This window comes from Peromyscus leucopus, chromosome 2, assembly GCF_004664715.2.
Source record: "Peromyscus leucopus breed LL Stock chromosome 2, UCI_PerLeu_2.1, whole genome shotgun sequence".
Taxonomy (NCBI): Eukaryota; Metazoa; Chordata; class Mammalia; order Rodentia; family Cricetidae; genus Peromyscus; species Peromyscus leucopus.
The window spans coordinates 142067924-142089358 of NC_051064.1; the positions used below are offsets into that span (position 1 = coordinate 142067924).

General features: G+C 49.5%; 1 protein-coding gene across 1 annotated transcript; it reads left to right on the plus strand.

The window, feature by feature from the left end:
- Nucleotides 1-1318: 1318 nt before the first annotated feature.
- Sdhb (succinate dehydrogenase complex iron sulfur subunit B) lies at nt 1319-17293 on the plus strand. Its single transcript, XM_028880719.2, has 8 exons — nt 1319-1516; nt 5881-6014; nt 9385-9470; nt 10849-10985; nt 11603-11719; nt 14295-14396; nt 15438-15560; nt 17115-17293. Exons 1-8 carry the CDS (start codon nt 1445-1447, stop codon nt 17190-17192), a joined length of 849 nt encoding a protein of 282 aa, XP_028736552.1. The 5' UTR covers nt 1319-1444; the 3' UTR covers nt 17193-17293.
- The last annotated feature ends 4142 nt before the right edge of the window (nt 17294-21435 follow it).

Below are 21435 nucleotides of genomic sequence, written 5' to 3' on the forward strand. Positions count from 1 at the left end.
CTCCACCTTGTCCACTATTGCACAAGACAGCATGTCAATCATGGAATCTTAAATCAGCTGGTCCAACCCTCTACTGATTCAGGCCAGGACGCTATAAGTCAGAGGTGGAGGACTTGTTCAAGGTCACATGCCCTTAAGGGGAGCAGCTAAGGTAACCTCCTGGGGCTCAGGCCTCAAACACCCCCTTTAATGAGGCCACCTGGCAGAGAAGCCAGGTTCAGGTAAAGGTCTCAGACACTCGGCCCCGTCTGCCGTCCCTTGTGTCATTTTAACTTCTCCAGTGGCATCTAAATGAGCCGGCGTGAGGAAACCAAAGACTATAAACAGTGCTCTTCCTCTGCCAAAAGGGAGCGGAGAGACATGAAATCATTCCTCCTGGAACCAGGGGACCAGCAAAGTCACTGGGTGCCTGAAGAGATCAAGTGATCTGGGACACCAAGATCACACCTGCCCAAGGTAGTCAAATCCCGAGCCAGAGAGACTCTGAAAGAATCCATAAAAGGTGCTAGAAAAAAAAAAAAAAAAACAGTTCTGAGACCAAAGGAAACTTAAAGAACAAACTCTGGGGATACAGCTCAGCTGGTAGAGTCTCCTCTAGCACGCACAACAGGCATGGTGGCACACATCTGTAACTGCAGGAAGGTCTGAAGTTCAAGGTCACCCTCCTTAGTGGACCCCCGAGGCTCCATCACCCATCTTTCCCACTCGCCCATGGCCGCTGTTGTAGAGGAATCAGGTGAGTGTCTGGCTCACTCACCACGCATCCCAGAGCCTGGCCGCAGCCGCATAGCCGGTGCCCCTTACTTTCTGATTGCTTTGGTTTGGGATTTGTGTTTTGAGGCACGGTCTCATGCATCCCAGACTGGCCTCCACCTCACTAAGTAGCCAAAGATGACCTTGATGTTCCTCCTGCCTCCACTTGCCATTTGCTAGGACCCCCGTCATGCGGGTTATGTACTTATTTATGGATAAATGGATGAGTGACACCTTTGTCAGTCACCTTTGTGATCGCCTCAATCACTCACCAACTGTCCCAGTCAGCTAGGGGATGAAGAGGTACTCTAGATACTGAAAAAAAAAAAAAAAAATGATCAGACAAGAGTCGGAGGATGATTGACAGACACCCTTGCAAGTGGATTGCAAATGGAGAGGGGTTTAAATAACGGCCGGGAGCAAAATGGGAAGGCTCCGCCCCTCCTAGTCCTTGCTCCGCCCTCAGACTCCGGAGGTCACCCTGGGAACATAAGAGGCCCAGTGGACATGCGCCCTGCTGGCCGCTACTGCGCAGGCGCGCTTTCCGTCCGCTCGCTCGGGACACCGGAAGCCGGCTCCCATTCGTTGGCTCTGAGATGGCTAGCGGACCTCGAAGTGAGATGCCGGCTTTCACCGCGGTGTTCGACGGGATGCCGGAGGGTAAGGGGTGGGGCTGACGTCAGGAGCCAAGATGGCGGCGGCGGTCGGGGTCTCCTTGAAGCGCGGCTTCCCGGCTACCGCTCTGGTCAGAGTCGGCCTGCAGGTGAGCCCCGGGGCCGTGGGTCAGTGGGAAGCCGCGCCCGTCCCCGAGGCTGCTGGAGTGGAGAGGCCGCGGAGAGGCGGAGGGAGCCCGGGTCCAGGCCTCGGGAGGCCGTCTCGCCTGCGCCCTGGCCCGGAGCATCCCGTCCGCTAGCGGTCCCGCGCCTCGCCACAGGCCGGAGAGTCGCGGCCGGGCGGAGGTTGGAAGAGATCAGCGGACAGACAGAGGTCGGGGAGGGCAGGCGAATTGTTCAAGGTCACAGGACAAGCTTCAGATGCAGATATGCAGCCCTGTGTGAAAGGAGGGTGGGACCCGGGAGGCCAGGTCGCCACCTCCAGGGGAGGCTGATCTCGGTCGGGAAAGTCGGGGAGCAGTGCCTCTGACCCTCAGGGGAAGGAGAGGTGGAAGAAACGACCCAGACCTGGAAAGATGCGGACCCCGGCCTGTGGAAGGCTGCAGGCAAGACCCGGTTCCCTAAAGCGTGTTTATTCCAGGGTGTGTGGCGGCACTGATGTCACACCGTTGGCATGGGATGGCGCAGGCACAGCCTGGGGCTGCTTCTGTTTATACTGCCGTGGTAGCTGTCATGGGGCTCCCCACACGCCCTGCGTCCTCGGGGAGCAGCGCACTGCAGGTGTGCTTTCTCAATGGGAGCATTCAGAAAGGCGAGAGAGACGTCCCCTGCTTACTTAAGGGACTAAAGATTGCAAATCCTGTTCAGTCTGTTGGCTCTTCTGGGCTCCTGGACAGCCCTTTAAAGCCGGACAGCAGGAACTCTGACCTCCTTAGAGATTTGAAAACTTAGTCTCTCCATCAGCCCCCATTTTTAAAAAACTTAAACTGGGCAGCTTTTTTTAAAAGATTTTTATTTATTTATTTATGTGTATGAGTGCTTGCTTGCATGTATGTAGGGGCACCATGTGCCTATCTGGTGTCCAGGGAGATCAGAAGAGGACACTATATTCCCTGGAACTCGAGTTACAGGTGGTTGAGACTTCATGTGAGTGCTGGGAACTGAACCCTGCTCCTCTCCAAACTGCTAAGACATATCTCCAGCCTTGCTGTTTTTGTTTTGTTTTGTTTTTGGACAGGGTCTCTAAGCAGCCCTGGCTGCCCTGCAGCTCCTGGAACTCAATGATCCCCCTGCCTCAGCCTCCCACATGCTGGGATTAAAGGTGTGTGCCACCACACCTGGCCCTGCAACAGATCCTGGCATGTGGTAGGTATGTAGAAATATTAGTTCCTTTTCTTGACTTGATCTCTCTCATCTCAAGTGGCTGCAGGACACAGTACACACTCTGACCATCTTTTAATCCAGCTCTCTCTAACCTGCCAGATATGAACCTAACAAAGCATTCACTCTGCATTTCTCTTTCTTTCTTGTTTGTTTGTTTGTTTTGAGACAGCATTTCTCTGTGTAGCCCTGGCTCTCCTGGAATTCTGTAGACCAGGCTGGCCTTGAACTCAGAGATCCACCTGCCTCTGCCTCTCCAGTGATGGGATTAAAGGGATACACCCCCACTGCCTGCCTATGCATCTCTTTCTGAATAGGAAGGGTAAAGTGTCAGGTGCACTTACACTCATCTGTCATCCCAGCACTCAGGAGGCTGAGGCAGCGAGATCAGGAGTTTAAGGACATTCTCAGCTGTATATGCAAGGCCAACCTGGGCTAACTGGGACCCTGTCTCAAAGAACAGTAAAAAAAAGTGCCTATGAGAGCCTCGGGCTGTTGTCCTGAGTATTCAGTTAATGATTCTATTTTTGTTGTTGAGAATTTCATACATGAATACTGTATTTACATCATTTCCACCCCTTCCTCTCCTCCCATGTTCCCCCTCTCCCTCTCAAATTCAGGACTTTAGTTATCATTGCTAAGTGTATACATGTACACATACATAATCTCTTGAGTCCATTTAGTGCTGTTTATACATACATGTGTTTAGTGTTGGCAACATGGGATTGGATGCATAATGACAGCAGCAGTTCACATGCCAACATGAATGGGGGAAATTTCACAAGGCCCCCCCTCTAATTGAAGAGCTACAGGTAATCCATGGCTACTGAGAAGGGGTGCATCCGATTTCTCGAGGAAGCAGCTTCCTGATAGGTTTCCCAGTTAATGATTCTCAGTGACCCTGCTAATCAGCCTCTTTCCATGTTGCTGAAGCAGCGGTTACCTTGTAAGAGCCCTACCACTAGGAGTGAGTGAGTTCTAAGGCCCACACTGGCTTCCTAGAATGAACTGTAGAAAAGGGTCATGTTAGGGTTTCAGGAGAGATCTTTGCCCACCTTCCCCAGGGCAGTAAGAGTGAGAGAGGCATCCTCCCTGTGGGGAGGTGTGTTTGTATTCCCGAGAACCCTGTAATGAGCTTGCTGTGTTGCTGTGGGCTGTAGGTTCGGGTTCTGAACCTCCTGTGCATGGTCTGCGCCCGTGGACTGCGGTTCTGCCTAAGAATGTTTACTTGTGATAGCTTAACTGTTAATGCACTCCTTATTTCTTCATCTGGACTGTGAACTCCGGAAGGGCAAAGCTTCCTTTTACAGCTGTGCCTCTCCGCTCCTGGGACTGGCAAGGCTTAGAATGCCCATCTGCCAGTCAGAATGATCCGAGGCCAGTGCCAGTGTTGAAAAGCAGAGATCATTTCCTGAACTTTGCCAGGAGTTTGGCTTGCTCCTTGGGAAAGAGGTGTCAATCCCACCCTCCCCTTTGCAAAGGAGGAAGTGGGGTCGGATTGGCTAACTAATTCTCTGAAGAAGGCACAGCATGAAGGTGACAGGGTCTGAAACAGCTCCTGATAGATTTCCCTAGTTTTAGGAGGGCTGCTGCTGCTTCCTCCTCCTTCCTTCCTTCCTTCTCCTCCTCCTATACCTTTTTTTTTTTTTTTTTTTTTTTTTTTTTTTTTTTTTTTTTTTGGTTTTTCAATGACAGCGTTTCTCTGTGTAGCCCTGGCTGTCCTGGAACTCCCCTCTGTAGACCAGGCTGGCCTCGAACTCACAGAGATCCTCCTGCCTCTGCCTTTGAGTGCTGGCATTAAAGGAATGCACCACCACCACCTCAGCTATCATGTTGGGGTTTAAAAATATATTTATTATTATTATTATGTTTGTATGGTGAAGGAGGTGGCACATGCCACAGTGTGGATATGGAGATGAGGGATAATGTCGCAGTCAGTATCTCCTCCACCTTTACATGTTTCCATGGAAGGAACACAGCTCTCGGGCTTGCACTTGGACCCTCTTGAGCCTTCTCACTGACTATAGCATCTTGTTTGGGTAACTGAATAGCTTTCTGACCGGTTTCTTCAGATCTCATAATAAGTCTCCCTTTTAGCTGTTACCTACGTACATCCACAACACAACATTATGTCACCACTATGATTTCCAAGTTGTGTTGGCTGGTGTTTGTGGCACATACCTGTAATCCCGCCTTTAGAAGGCTGAGGCAGGAAGATTGAAGAGTTTGACTCTGGCTTGGACTGCATGTGAGACCCTGTCTCATGAAGTTTCACTGCATTCCATGTTCTCAGATTAAATGAACCCACCTAAGTGTGATCAGATCTATAGGCAATTTTTCTTTGAACCACTAACTCACAAATAATGACATGGAGACTTACTATTACTTATAAAAGATTGGCCAATAGCTTAGGCTTGTTACTGATTCTTACCACTTAGATTAGCCCATTTTTATTAATATCCTTTTTGTCTCCTGGCTTTGTTACCTTTATTACTGTACTGTCCATGCTGCTTCCTCTCAGTCTGGCTGGTAACTCTGCCTTTTTCTTCCCAGAGCTCTCTCTGTCCAGAAGTCCCTTCTATGCCTCCTACCCAGCAATTGGCCATTTAGCTCTTTATTAAACCAAACACAGTGGCACATCTTCACACAGTATAAAAGGAATATGCCACAGCACAGGTCCTCACAGCAGCCATGTCCCCATCTTGGCTCTAGCCTCCTGCAGCCTATCAGACTGTGCCTCATAGATACTCTGTCCCCTGCACACCCTCACAGGTGTTGTTCCCTCAGTCTCCTAAGGCTCAGCTTAAACCCCAGTCAGAGCATCCCATGACCACTTGCCTTCTCCAGATGCTGGCTTCACCTCCTCAGGGTCACTTTGTGTACTTTTTCATGCATATTTTGTCTGTCGCCACAAAATAAGTTCTGCGAAAACAAAGGTTTGTTTTCCTGGGTGCTTTGTAGCTATGTCCTAGGACCATAGCTGGCGTATCATGGGTTATTAATATCTGTTGGTGACTGCACCTTCCAAGGAAGCTGTATATCAGCTTGTTTTACCCAGTAACACATTTATCATGCCGGCTAAGTGGAAAGAAGTATCTTACATTTTTTAATGTTTTTCTTTTTCCTCTTCAAGTTTCAGGCCTGCCGAGGGGCACAGACAGCTGCTGCTGCAGCTCCCCGAATCAAAAAATTTGCCATTTACCGATGGGACCCAGACAAGACTGGAGATAAACCTCGAATGCAGACTTACGAAGTTGATCTGAATAAGTAAGTGTCTGTCAGCCAGGTGCTTGGTAAGGAGAGGGCTGGGAGGACACGCCTGGCTCATGGTTAGTTCTCCTTTGTGGTGCGAGGGACTGAACCCAGGGACTCATGCTTGTTGAGCATACTCTCGACCACTGAGCTATGCCCCCTCTAAAGGAGAGCTCATAATCTGATGTGGGGACATAGTTTTCAGGTCTTAAAAGACATAAAAGCCTGATTCTCTAATGTTTTGAAATCTGTCTTCTGTTTTTAAAGTCAGATGTCTAGTTGAGAAAGATAAATAACAGAAATCAAACACTGAAAAATCCCTTCTTTGTGTTCTTCCCCAATTTCTTTTTTCCTTTTTTTTTTTTTTTTTTTTTTTTTTTTTTTTTTTTTTTTTTGAGACAGTCTGTGGCCTAGGCTGGTCTTGAACTCACTGTATAGCCGAGGAAGACCTCAAACTTCTGATCTTCCTCCCCTATACCTCCCACATTCTGGGATTATATTGCTGGAGATTGAACCCATAGCTTCATGCGTGCTATAGAAGCACTCTGCCAACTGAGCTACATCCTCAGCCCCAAATCACACTCACAGGTAACTGCTTTAACAAGGAAAAAATAAATAAAAAGACTGCCAGATAATTAGAAGATAAGTTTTGCAAATCAAAACTCAGTAAGCCAGGCGTGGTGGTGCACACCTTTAATCCTAGCACTCGAGAGACAAAGGCAGTAGATCTGTGAGTTTGAGGCCAGCTTGGTTTACATGAGCCACAGGACAGCCAGTGCTGCATAGTGGGATCCTGTCTCAAGTAGGTAGGTAGGTAGGTAGGTAGGTAGGTAGGTAGGTAGGTAGAAAGAAGACCCTGTCTCTAGATAGACAACAAAACAAATAAAAAACACTACCTCCGTAACATGTGGCTAAAAATATAGAATTTTTAAAAAGTCATTACTGAGTTTCCTACCAGTAATGATAGAATAGACTTTCTTTCTTTTTTTCTTTTTTTTTTTAAAGATTTATTTATTATGTATACAGTGCTCTGTCTACATAGCCAGAAGAGGGCACCAGATCTCATAGGTAGTTGTGAACCACCATGTGGTTGCTGGGAATTGAACTCAAAACCTCTGGAAAAACAGCCAGTGGTCTTAACCTCTGAGCCATCTCTCCCGCCCTGAGAATAGGCTTTCATTAGACTGACCCCAGGGAGCAAAGAGGAATGATCTGAAGGCGCTGGAAAGTGACTGACATTTGGAAGACTCAAGACTCCATGAGTGAGCTACATAGTTCTCCATGAGGTCAGGCCTCGGTCTGCGTAGTAGTAGAAAGACTAAAACTAGGGAAAGCAGAGGACATGCAAAGTGTGGGGACCCTGAAAGAAGTGAGGAGAAGTCCCAACTTCTGTCCGCAACCTCATTCTAGTACTTGACTCTGCCATGTTGATCACTGCTAAAAACAATAAAACATTAATTCACACTCCTCAGTAAATTCTTGTGGGATCCAGGATTGCTAATTATGCAAGGAAAGAGTGGAGGAAGCGGACTGGCTAGGTATGGTGACCCAAACCCATAGCCCCATCACTTGACTCATAGAGGCAGGACCTCCAAGGTTGTCCTCAGCCACATTGCAAATTCAAGGCCAGTCAGCACTATATGAGACCTTGTCTCAACAAACAGATTTAGGGGCTGAGGAGATGGCTCAGCTGATAAAGTACTTCTGTGCTCACGTGAAAAATCTAAGTTTGATCCTCCAGAACACATGTAAAAAGTGGGGCATGGTTAACATGCACCTGCTCTTCCAGCACTGAGGAAACAGAGGCAGGAAGATCTTTGCCTGGCCAGCCAGTCTGTAGTCCCAGTGGGAGGCCCTGTCTCAACAGAACCAAGTGGACAGCGCTTGAGGATCAGTACCTAACACTGACCTCACATTCGTGTGCACATACATGCACCTGAACATAGACACACAGAAATTTTTAAGGGGGCTGTAGAGATGGCTCAGCAGTTAAGATTATAGGGTATAGGGGATTATAGTTCAGTTCCCTACACCCATGCCAGGCAGCTCACAACAGCCTGCAGCTTCACCTTCAGGGGATCTGATGCCCTCTTCTGGCCTCTGTAGGCACTTCACACGCATGCATACACGTAAATAAAAGATAAAAAAAATCCCAGTACCAAGCATGGGCTGTCACTCCAGATCTTGTAAATGTTAGGTTATTGTTAATGGTTATGCTCAGATGTTCAACAATTTTGATGAAGTAAGCTACATCCTTGAAAACTAACCCTCAGCTTGACTTCTGTAAGACGCACTGCCTCCACAAGGACACTCACTGGATCTGGACTAGGACACCTTGTGCTATATTGGATTTCTTTTTAAGATTTCTTTTTAATTGTGTGTGGGTGGGTGTGTTTGTGTGTATGCATGCAGGGCCAGGGATGTTAGATCCCCTGGAGCTGAGTTACAGGCAGTTATGAGCAAGCCAACACGGGTGCTGGGAACTGAACTCGGGTCCTCTGCAAGAACAGCATGTGCTCTTAACTGTTCAACCATCTCTCTAGTCTGACTCACTTTCTTTTACCATCTTTACCATATTTCCTGTGGTGGTTATGTGTCATTTTTAACTGCCAAATTAGGATCTTGAGTTCAAAGCTAGCCTGGGTTACACAGTGAGACACCATCTCAAAAACCAGGAGAAAAAAGCAGGCTGAGGAAATGGCTGAGTGGGTAAAAGTGCTGGCTGTGCGTGCATGAGTTTGGATTCCAGCGCCCATGAAGAAGCCAGGCAGTGCTTTCCTGTACTCACAGCACTGGGGTGGGGAGCAGACACAGGCCAATCCAGATCTGGACATGCTCACTATCAACCTAGCTGAAAAGCAGCAGCTGCAGGCTCAGAGAAAGACCCTGTCTGGCTTCCACATGCATGCCTGTAAATGTATGTGCAGCTGCATGTATACGTGTACATATATGCATACACTACACACACATACACACACACACACACACAAAAGAATGAACAAATAACTATGCAGTAGTTAAACTTTTTTTTTTGTTTTTGTTTTTCTTTTTTTTCTTTCTTTTTTTTTTCCCCCCAAGTCAGGGTTTCTCTGTGTAGCTTTGCGCCTGTCCTGGATCTCGCTCTGTAGACCAGGCTGGCCTCGAACTCACAGGGATCCACCTGCCTCTGCCTCTGCCTCCTGAGTGCTGGGATTAAAGGCATGTGCCTCCACCACCTGGCTGTAGTTACACTTTTAAGCAAGTAAAAAATAAAACCATAGGAAAAAAAAACCTGGTGCTGATGTGAGGCTGGATGGGCCATGCATCCAGGTGTCCTGATCACTGTACAGTAGTGAAGCAAGGATGCTGACCTTGGTGAATGCAGCTGAGTCCTTCTCTCTATCAGGTGTGGACCTATGGTGTTGGATGCTTTAATCAAGATTAAGAATGAAGTTGATTCCACTTTGACCTTCCGAAGATCATGCAGAGAAGGTGAGCGTGGCTTTCGTTGTCACTAGCCCTCGGCTGGGGTTCCGACTCCAGAGAGTTTGGCTGCCACTGATGGGGACCCCTGGAGAGCAGCTGCAGCACTGCCGGGTGACCTTGCTGCTGAGACTAGTACAGCTTTAGGGACTGCCCTGATTGGACAACAAGAGAATAAAGGGTAGATACAGATGCGTTCAGCACAGCTGTACACCACACAGCTGTACACCACCTTCTTTTTCTTGGGAAATGGCTTCCAAAGGTTGAACTGTGATGCAAGTTCTGATTTCCCCTGGGTGCTTTGTCTAGAGGTTCCTCTGTCTCGTGGTTCCGGTTAGCTGCCCTGAGCTTGCTGGCACGGGTGAAGACAGCTAGCTGGCATTTGCAGTATGAGCTCTTTGTGTGGCAAGAGGTAGGAGTTTCTTGCTGAGGCCTATCCAGACTCGCACTTGTCACGGGCTGATGTGCTGGTGCTGAGCTGTTGAGACAGTGAAAAGACAACTTCCTAGTCTAACAGCTATGTATTTATTCTGTGTCTCTGAAAATACGGAGCTAAGGGTAGCAGAGGCAGGAAAATCTCTGTGAGTCTTAAGGCCAGCCCTGTCTACATGTCGAGTTCAGGACCAGCCAAGGCTACATAGTGAGATCCTATCTCAAAAAAGAGAGAGAGAAAAGCCGACAGTGGTGGCTCATGCTTTTAATCCCAGCACTCTGGAAGCAGAGGCAGAAGAATCTCTGTGAGTTCAAGACCAGCCTGGTCTACAGAGAGAGTTCTAGGACAGCCAAAGCTAAAGCTACATATAGAGAAACTCTGTCTTAAAAAAAGGGGGGGGGGAGTAATTGCTAACAATTGCAACAAAAGTTAAAATGTTTTAAAATATGATTTTTAAGTAAAAATAAATTTAATAATAATAATTTTTAAAAACTCAGAAGGCAAATATTACATGGTGCCTTGAAGCCTGGCTGGCCCTTGTGGCCCTGAAGCCCATCTGTGAGCCAGAACTGTTGTGTCTTCATGTAAGGTGGGTAGGTGACTCCATGGACTTAATATGGAGCAGGGGAAATGGGCCCGTGTAGTTAGGGACTCTGAAAGGACCTGGAGTGAGCTGGAAACCAGAAGTCAGCCGCAGGGGCAGTCTCCATGTCTGTGCTAGCTGCTCACCAGCCTTGGAACCTGGGATAATCAAAGATGGAAGAAGCCAGCTCGGGGCTTCCAGGAACTGAGGGTTTAGCTTAATGGGTAGAGAGCTTGCCTGGGTCAGGTTTGAAGTCTAGGCAGGAAAGAGAACGGAGACAAGACATATCCTATTAGCGCAACTACCAATGGTGGTCAGCATGGCCCAGAAGAAACGACTGGAAGCCTGAGGTCATCTGGTGTCTCCCTCAGGGATCTGCGGCTCTTGTGCCATGAACATCAACGGAGGGAACACTCTGGCGTGCACTCGTAGGATCGACACGAACCTCAGCAAAGTCTCAAAAATTTACCCTCTTCCACATATGTATGTGATCAAGGATCTAGTCCCTGTGAGTGTCTGTGGCTCTCCCACCTACTGAGGGGGTGTGCAAGTCTGCCCTGCAGGGGTGGTGTGAGCGTGCCCCGGGCCCTGCCCTCTGTCCTCCAGAGCAGCCTCTGTGGTAGACATTACCAGTCAGACTCTTGCTGTGTTCATGGCAAGGAGAATTCTACAGTATCCCCGGAGACATTAGGAGACCCCCTTCCCAGGGCCACCCCGGTGTCTGGAAATCACTCCTTCTGAAGCTCAGATGGTGGGGTTTGTTTGGAGACAGGGGTTAGAATTCCAGAGTTGGGATAGCCCAGCAATGAGGGGTTTGGCCTTACCTGCGGAGAGTTTGTGGAAGATGAGTGGAAAGCAGCAGGAGTGGCCTTGCCGAGTCTCCTCCCTCTGCTGGCCTCCCCGACTTGGAGCAGCAGGAGGAAGGACTGCAGTTGCCATGTCTTCACTAGTGTGGCTAACACTGGCATGTCCCCTTCTAGAACCTTTGTCTCGGCCTTTGAGAGTTTGGTTTCTGGTTGCCATGGGGAGGGAAAGTGTGCGGTGTCTGAACTAATAATAGCAAGCTGAAGCTGAAGGTCCTGGTGGAAACTGACCTCTCTCCTGTTGCCCTCTCCTTTCCCTCAGGATCTGAATAACTTCTATGCACAGTACAAATCCATTGAGCCCTATCTGAAGAAGAAGGATGAGTCCCAGGAGGGCAAGCAGCAGTATCTGCAGTCCATCGAGGACCGGGAGAAGCTGGTCATTACTTAAACTACTGTCGTGGTTGGCAAGGGTGCTTTCCTGAAGTCAGGAGAGCAATGGGGTGATGCAGAACATTCCATGTTCTGAAAAAAACTGGGAAATATCCCACCCAGAAAAAAAAAGTTACCAGGCTGTGGGTAGAGCTCAGTGGCAGAGTGCTTATCTACTATGCTCAGGGTCTTGCAGTCCATCCCCAGTGCTGGAGAGGGAAGAGGAAAAAGAGCAGCTGACCCAAGGGTTGGACACTCCATTCAGAACCAGGTAGTCAATGAATGCCTGTGAAGGCCCGAAGCAGACCAAGGAGCTGGCACAGCTGAGTGCTGCCTACCTTCAGGGCAGGCGATTATCCTGCTGCCTGAAGAGACAGTATTTCAGATGCCTGGTCTGTAAAAGCTGGTGGCTAAAACCAAGCTGCTCTCACAGGGGACGGGAGGTTAATAACATGCATGCATGCTGGCCATTGCTTCAGATAGAGGGTAGAAGGCTGGGGGTTTGTCTGGCAGTGCAGGAGCGGGGCAGGCTTGAAGTGGGGCCTTGCTGTCTGTTCCTAACCGTGTTGTGTTTGATTGGTGTGGTTGGTACTGACCTCCAGGAGTTGCTGTTCGTGAGTCCAGACTACAGGTTTTGTTTCTTTGAGGCAGGGCTATATCACAGGCTGGTCGGCCTGCCTCCACCTCCCCCATGCACCGCTGGGGCTCCATCCCAGGGCTCTGTGCTTGTGGAAAGAGCGCTCTGCCAACCGAGCCCCAACCCAGTCCCGGGCTACAGACCCTTACGTGGAGGGCTCAGCACCAAGGTTTCCATCTCCTCCCCTCTCTGAGAAGTCCTTTGACTGGCCCACAGATTGTCTGGTGGACCAAGCACACTTTAATTACCTCCTTCCTTTCTGGGCCCCTAGACTCTCTCATGCTGGATATTTTACCAATGTCAGTGTGTGAGTGCCTGATGAATTCCCTTATCTGTTCCTCTTACCCATAAAACACTAAAGTCGCAGAGAGCATGCTGGTCCATCATGGAAACAGTCAGTTAGTGATGCTACCTGTCCTACAGCATCCTAGAGCTGAGAGTGTCATGGGACAGCACTCTGCTCGTCGCATCTCTGCTTCCCACACAGTCTTGCACATCCCAGTCCAGACTGGGCATGCTTGCCTCGCAGCTGGAGAGCATTGCCTTGAGGTAGCTTTACTAGGAAGTGAAGGCCTCTGAACATACATTCCCATAGTAAAGGTGTCCTTATTTAAATACCTACATGGAGCCAGGCATGGTGATTCATGCCTATAATCCTAGCACTTGGGAGACTGAGCCAGGAAGATTCTCAGGAGTTCAAGGCCAGCCTGGGCTACATAGTAAGTTCCAGGCCAGCCCAGGCTACAGTCTCAAAAATAAATATATACACACATATATGCACATACCAGCATGAAGTCAGGGCTATAACTTGGTGGTAAGGGTCTTGCCTAGTTTACAAAGGCCCAGAATTCTAACTCCAGCACCACACAAAACATAATAAACATTTATGTAGCATTTGTTGGTTCCTTACATTAATATGCTGTTTAAAACATAATTGAAAATACAGTGAACTACTTTTAATTTTTGCATTCATTTGGGGGTGGGGTAGTGGTGCTGGAGGTGAATCTCAGACTTCACACATGCCGAGTATGAGTTTGCTGCTGGGCCACTTCTACTACGTCAGGGCTCTACCACATGTGCTGTGAAGCCATCCCTCTGCTGTCGAATAATGACAGTGTATGTGACTCTTACCACAAACCCAGTCTAGGCAGCCAGCTGTCTGCTTGGGTCGGGCTCACAGTGTCTGGGTGGCCTGTCTACGCCAGCTGCCCCTGTGCAGACAGACCTCTCTGGTTGGCTGCTTATTACCAGAATTAGAAAGCTGACTTGTTAAGCACAGAGAGCAGCTTGAGGCTGTGTGGCATGTATAAGAACAGGATGCCAAGCCAGGCAATAATGGTGCATGCCCTTAATCTCAGCACGCTGGAGGCAGCAGGCTCTCTGAGCTTGAGGCCAGCCTAGTCTACAGAGCAAGTTCCAGGACAGTCAGGGCTACATAGAGAAGCCCGGCCTTGAAAAAACAAACATACAAAATAACCAGGATGCACTTGAGGCTCAGGAGCTCTAGTTAACCCCCTCCTACCCTCCCTGGAGTTCAAGGATCTATGTGAAATGTGGAGGGCAGCTTAGGATGCTACTGAGGCCCTGTTGGAAACTTGCAGACTGCCCAGCTGGACAGACACTGGGGCAGACTGCCAAGGAACCTCAGTGACCTCTGCACTGCAGACTGCACGCTGGTTAGGAACTTGACCTTGTTCATGGCTCTTTTAGGTCAGTGGGGGGTTATTGATTATCAAATCTACATGCACTATTGTTGGACTTAAGGGCCCTGGGCTCTGATCCAGCAGAGGTTTGCATTTCATTACAAGGTCTTTTTTTTTTTTTTTTTTTTTAATGAATCTATTACACAGCCACAAACCACCCTTGGATTTCACCCAGAAGGCACACAGCTGGCCCTTTGTCATGTGCTGGTACCTGGTCTCTGACTTCCTTTCTCCCCACACAGGATGGATTGTATGAATGCATCCTGTGCGCCTGCTGCAGCACCAGCTGCCCCAGCTACTGGTGGAATGGAGACAAGTACCTGGGGCCTGCCGTTCTCATGCAGGTGCGCTGCTCCCTGGCTCAAGCAGCCAGACATGCAGATGGTGTCCAGTGACATGCAGTGCATCCCGTGCTTTGCTAGAGTGGCTCCCAGCAAATCTGAGGTTTCGTCTTGCTGCACCCTTGTAGCAAGGAGGACCACCCCAAAGGGAGGGACCCACTGTACAGCTGGTGTGAACTGGATCCCTGGGCTGCGGGCTGTATGGCGGGAGGAGCATCTTGAGGGACAGCTGCTCATCGGAGGGCAGGAAGGAAGCCTACTTTTCAGATTTGTGGTCAGTGCTTTTCAGAGACTGTGAAGCAAGTCGAAAGACAACTTCGTGTTTCTCATTTTCCCGTTAAAAAGGAAGTTAAAGGCCCTGACAGGCATAGCGTAGGCTGACCTTGCCATGTGAGCCCGATGCACGGTGCTGCTCTTTCCCCGGGGTCTGAGTTGCTGGAAACCACACAGGTCTCAGTCACACAGCTGGAAGAGCTCCAGCGTCCTGCGGTAAACCATTGTGATTCGCCGATCTCAGAGCATGTGTTGATTGACAGAAAACAAACTGTCCATGATGTGTATGATAGCTCATTATGCCTGTAATCCTCAGCCCTTGAGAGGTTGAAGCAGGAAGATTATGAGTTCAAGGCCAGGCTGGAAGCCTTACAATAACAAACAAGCCAGGTGTGGTGGTGCATCCCTGTAAATCTAGCACTCAGGAGGCAGAGGCAGGCAGATCTCTGAGTTCCAGGCCAGCTAGGGCTATACAGTGAGACCCTGTCCCCAAATAAGCATCCATTTATTTAGTGGCAGGTTCTAGCACAGCCCACCCTCACTAATTAGAACGTGGAACAACAGAAATAGGCTATGTCCAGTACCATGTCATTAAGCACTGAGGTACCAAGCACAGGGTAGATCAAAGACTCACAGACACAGAGTTAGGAAAGAGCTGGGAGCTTTCCTGCAAGATGGGCAAGAACTGCAGGACAGTGGCAGGCTCCTGCACTCCTGAGCCAAGCCTGTCCAGGCCAGCAGCTGACTCGCTGACCCACCCTGCTTTCCCAGGCCTACCGCTGGATGATCGACTCCAGAGATGAGTTCACAGAGGAGCGCCTGGCCAAGCTGCAGGACCCCTTCTCTGTCTACCGCTGCCACACCATCATGAACTGCACACAGACATGCCCCAAGGTATGGGCAGAGCAGCACGGTCACTTGAGATGGAGAGGGACGGACCCTGTTTTCTCACGTGGGGCTTGGAATGGCTCTTAGTCACAGACTCCGCCAGGCCCAAGAGAGCAGCAGGCCTTACTTGTAGATGACATAGGGATGTAGGGGCAAGAATGCCACCAGAACCCACAGGTAGGAACCTGTGCCAGAAGCCAGTGCTGCGGGAAACGGGTGGCCATGGGAGCCACTGATTTGCTTTAGCCAGTGTGGCAGGTCTCTGTTCTGTAGAGCTGCTATGGGGCTCAGAGCCCCCGACTCCCTGGTCTCTCTCTCAAATGCTGTGCTTTCAGCCTCCCCTGCTTGGACCGCACCACCTCCGGCTCTCACATTGCTTTTATTGTTTTGTCTGACTTGTTTTGAGACAGGGTTTCTCTGTGTAGCCCTGGCTGGCCTGGAACTCACAGAGATCCGCCTGCCTCTGCCTTCCAAATGCCGAGACTAAAGGTGTGTGCCACCACCCCTGGCTCTCATTCCTGAGAAGGGACTCTTGGTCCAGCTCTGCCTCCCAGCCCACTGCAGTGGGTATGGCCACTTCTGATCATGCCAAGGGTTGGCTGCCTTCTAATCTGGTGCCAGTCGTGGACCTAGAGATGTGACCCTGACTGCCTTTCGAGCAGGGACTGGGCAGCAAGATAGAAAGCTGTGTAGCCATTTAACGGCCTGAAGATAATTCCAGCATGGAGTCGCATTGGACTCCAAAGGCCCAACCTCTCAGCAAGTTCTTAAGTCCTGCACAGGACAGGCTGTGGCTGTGCAGGAGAGCGTGGCTCTGTCCTGTGGGCCTGGTGTTGACTCCCGCTCTGCGGTGTCCACACGTGTCCGGCCTGCCTTTCTTTGCCACACCATCGGTGCCCTTCTCACCTGTGCACTTGGGACACTGCTCTGTATGGCTGTGTGAAGAGCCTCCTGTCATGGGTTATTTTCACTTTTTTCCCCTTTTCTTTCCTCCATGCTTTAGTTTCTGGGCTCTTCTTCTAGTGTGAGAGGCCCTTTGCCAACCTCAGCTAAGTCTAATCTTGCCATGTACCGACCATTTTCCTCCCAGCTTTCACAAAACTGGCACTTACTAGCATACTGATGAGTCCTGCCAAACAGATGTTACAGCTGTAGGTCCGTGCTGCAGCCAGGGATGCTAGTATTGGCCAGACTCGAGATACAGGTGTTCGCGGGGTAGTTTCTTACAGTGCTTTTGAGAGTGTGACTTACTGACAGCGGTAATGGTGTCTGGTGAACACTGACCATAGCCTGCGGTCCTAGAGGAGATAACCGCCCTGGGGGTCTGGAGCAGTTACGGAATGCTGTCTGCCATGGCATGTTTGCCTGCTGGTGTGAACCATGCCAGGAGTCAGTGCAGCAGACTCCTGGACGTGTCAGAACCTTGGGACAGGGCTGCCCTTCCCGGGCTTGCCCTTCCCGGACTTTTGAGGGCTGGATCTCTACCACCCCTCCTGGGAGGGGCTTGGCCCGCTCTGTTCCCTCCATCACACCTGGTACTGACACTCTTCTCTCCTCCAGGGTCTGAATCCAGGGAAAGCCATTGCTGAGATCAAGAAGATGATGGCCACATACAAGGAGAAGAGAGCCCTGGCTTAACCCTGTCCATGCTGGATATGTTTGTCAGCTCCAACTTGAATCCCTTTGAGCACCGGATTCTCCAGGAAAGCAGCATGTATAATAAACATTTTATGAAATAAGTAGGCGGTACTCTGCATTATTAGCAAAAGTAGTCCTATTCCTTTGCTTTGCTGCTGAGGACTGGGAAGGTGTCAGGGGAATCTTTGTCCTTGTAGAGGTGAGCAGGGCTCCAGACCTGAGCTCTGGTGAGGATTGAGGGGTACCAGGGCTGAGGCATGTCCCCAGCACTGCACTCACCGTGCCCTTCTGTAAAACAGGACTAGTAAACACCTGCCTGGGATTCCTAGTCTCAGTAGTGTTAGCTAGCATCCATTTGCAGTCTTCATGACTACATACTGGTCAGTCTCTCCGCGCCATGGAAGCAAAGTTTGAGATTCTTCCAGCACACAGCAGTGGCCCTGACTGGCTGCAAGCTGATTGACTCCACAAATTACCTTCAGAGACCTGGAACTGCAAACCTGAGTTCCCCACAGCAGCTGCCCTGGCCCTCCTGCTTACCACACAGGTCTTACTATGCTGGGCAAACAATACAAAATAGATGGGAAGTACATCCGCAGAGGCAGGAGGATTATAAGTTTGAGGCCAACCTAGGCTACATAGCAAGTTCCAGGCCAGCCTGAGCTGCATCGTGAGATCGGGTCTAGAGAGAAAAATAGGAAGGAAAAGTGAAAGTCTTTCTAATTCCCCTTGTCTTGCACTCCCCTGAGTTTGTGTCCTAAATGTGCAACCTATCTAAAACTCCCCCAAGGCAGTGTGTTAGCTTTCTTACTCCATGATGGGTGATGGTAATGGTGATTCTACCCAGTGTGTGTGGATGAGCACGTGTGTGTGGCATTCCACGCCAGCATTTGCAACCACTGAATAACAGATTTAACCATTCCTGTGTTAAAAGTTGAAGGGTGCCATTAGTTTTTGACTAAGTTTCTGCACTGAGCCCCAACAGACCAGACTAGAAATCAAAATGGAGTCACTCCTGTCAAAGTTCCACAACACCTACCAGATGTTTCTCTGACCTGACTGGGCCAGAGAGAAAGTGTTTAATTTTCCCAGAGAGACCAGTTTCACTTGACACAATCACTGGTGATCCTGAAAGTCGTGATCAGCCCGTGTTATCCAGGCAGCCCCTTTCCATTGCTCTGTCTCCTGGTCCCGCCTAACGAGAACAGTGACCCTGACTGACCCAAGGAAAAGAGCTGTTAACTCCAAAAGGAGCTACCGCTTGGGCTGCTGGTGCAGTTACTCTGTGGAATGAAGCATCACTCGGTTCTAGAATCTAAAAGCCACCAGGCATGGCTGCCTCTGCCTGCCAGCCCCTCACATAGGAGGAAGAGGCAGAATGACCTTGAGGTCTAGGCCAACCCTGACCCCAAATCAAACTAAAGGGCTGGAGTACAGCTCAGTGGTGGTACAGTTGCCCAGCTTGTCCAGGTCTGGGTTCCACCCTGACACTACAAAGGGAAAGGATGTTCCAGGGCTACACTTGAAGCTGTAGCTGGAGACTCTCAGCATCCCAGAAACAAAGGGTTTTTTCTATCATGAGGCAGGTTAGCTAAGAAAGTGACTGACACCCCAGAGAATGGGCCTTAGAGCGCTTCTGAGCTGGGCGTGGCACACTCGTGTGATCCTAGCCGTTGGAGGCAGTCCAGAGGATCATGGGTTCTACACTAGCCTTGGGTACATAACTCTAGGACGGAGCCTGAGCAGCCAGAGACCCTGCTTTAAAAAGAAGTGCTGATCGTGGTGGCACACACTTGTAATACCAGCACGTGGGGGATAGAATTGAGTCCCAGGCCACCCTGGGCTCTGTGAGAGACCTTTTCTCAAAAAAAAAAAAAAAAAAAAAAAAAAAAAAAAAAAAAAAGGTACTTACAAAATGGGAGTGGGGAAGAGTAACAGTGTTCACGGACTTAGTGGCATGCTCGGGGCTGAGGGAGGGCTTCAAGGCCAGTCTGGGTTACTTAATTCAAGGTCAGCTCCAGGTATACAATGAGACCTTGTCTTTAGGAGAAAGGGAGAGCCTGGTGTCGGTGGTGGTAGCACACACCTTTAATCCCAGCACTCTGGAGACAGGGGCAGGCAGATCTCTGTGAATTCATTGTCAACCTGGTCTACAGAGCGAGTTCCAGTACAACCAAAGCTGCACAGAGGAACCCTGTCTCGAAAAAAATCAATAATAATAGTAAGAGGAAGGGAGAGAGGACTTTTGTATGCAGCAAACGTTAGCATCACCAGGTATGTGGGAGGTAAGGTAAAATGCACGTTTGTTTCTGGCCACCCATAAGCCAAGGCCACAAATTAAAGAGAAACGTCAGTTATTAGACACTTGGAGCATGTGCAAAGCCCTGGTCTGATCCCTAGCACTACAAAAAATAAAAAATAAACAAATTTAGAGAAGTGGGTTTGCCCTCTCTTCATATGAGTCCCCAACTTCTGCACGTAGATAGGCTTAACACTTAGCACCCCAAGTGACAACTGAAATGTGAGGCCACTCCAAGGCCATCACTTGAGAGGTGGCAGGATAAACCTTACCCTGTCAGTTCAACCCTAATGGCCCTCTCTCAGAGCCGGGAAGATCACATTCCTGAGGCTCATGGGTAATCGGACTTTGCTTCAGATATCTGGATCTGTACAGAAAGGTAAGTTGTTCTCATGAACAGCTAAGTGGCACATAAAGATGAGCTATGTAGCCTGGCTGCTGCTAAGAGTTGAATTTCAAGGGTAAGGTGGCTCAAAAGGTAAAGAAGGATGCTTGGCTGTGGTGATGGTGGTGGTGGTGGTGGTTGTGGTGGTGGTGGTGGTGGTTTTGGTGATTAGTGATGGTGGGGTGGTAGTGGTGGTGTGGTGGTGGTGGTGGTGGTGGTGGTGTGGTGGTTGGTGATTGTGGATGGTGGTGGGTGGTGGGGGGTGGTGGCAGTGGCAGTGGTCATGGTTTTAGACAGGGTCTGAGGCTATGCAGCTCAAGCTGATGTGGATCCACTCTGCAGACTCCTGCTTCCCCCCCCCCAGTCATGGGATTGATTACAAGTATACACCACCATGCCAAGTGATACTTCTCTTTGGTATATTTTTTAGTGTGTGTATGTGTGTGTATGTGTCTGTCTGTCTGTGTACATGCATGCACAATGCCTGGGGAGGTCAGAAATTAGCTAGATCCCCTGGAGCTGGAGTTACTAGAGGTTGTGTGCAGCCCAATGCAGGTGCTAAGAATCAAACTTTAGCATTCTGCAAGCACAGCAAACTGTGAACCATCTTTCTAGAACCTTCTCTTGATATTTTGAGCTGAGTCTGGCTGTGTAGCTCAGGCTGGCGTTGAATGAACAATACTCCAGCTTCAAGTTTCCAAGAGTTGAGATTATGTCCAGCCACAAGATTGTTTGTTTGTTGTTGTTTGGTTTTTTGAGGCAGGCTTTCTCAGTATAACAGCTTTGGCTGTCCTGGAACTTGCTTTGTAGACCAGTCTGGCAGGCCAGGCAGAGCTCTGCCTGCCTCTGCCTCCTTAATGCTGGAACTAAAGGTGTGCGCCGCCGCCGCTGCTGCTGCTGCTGCTGCTGCTGCTGCTGCTGCGGACTTAAACTAAGTCCTAAGCAGGATTTTGTCATGTGTGTATCTATGAAACTTACAAAGCAATACTATGGAAAGCTTCAAGTTTCCTTGGACCTGGGCCACCCAGCTCTTCTCAGCTATCTTGGGCAGTTGTTGACCATCCGTGCCTCTCTTTTGCTATCTGTAAAATGGGAATAGATGGCCGGGTGGTGGTGGTGCATGCCTTTAATCCCAGCCCTCGGGAGGCAGAGGCAGGAGGATCTCTGTGAGTTCGAGAGCTGCAGGCCACAGGAATATATCATAAGAACTCAGCTGGTATTGGCAAAGTCACTACCTGGAGGAATCAGGGAATTCCTCCAGAGGAAGCCAAATCCCAAGGAGTTTTTGGTGTTACTTGGCTTGTTGTATATCAGCTGTCTTCTGTTATGAAAATCATGTGTGCCTTCATAGTTTTCCCAATTGACTTTTCCCTAAGAAGGGCTAACAGTGTGGACTGATCACTCTCTGGACATACACATTCCAGGCATTTGGAGAACAGCCTCAGGAAAGGCTTTCTCTGGAATCAGATATCTTCCCTAGCCACTTTCAAGGACTAAAGGAGACACCGCCCAGGTGGTCGCCCAATTTCCGAGGACTAACAATGATAACAGCCCACATG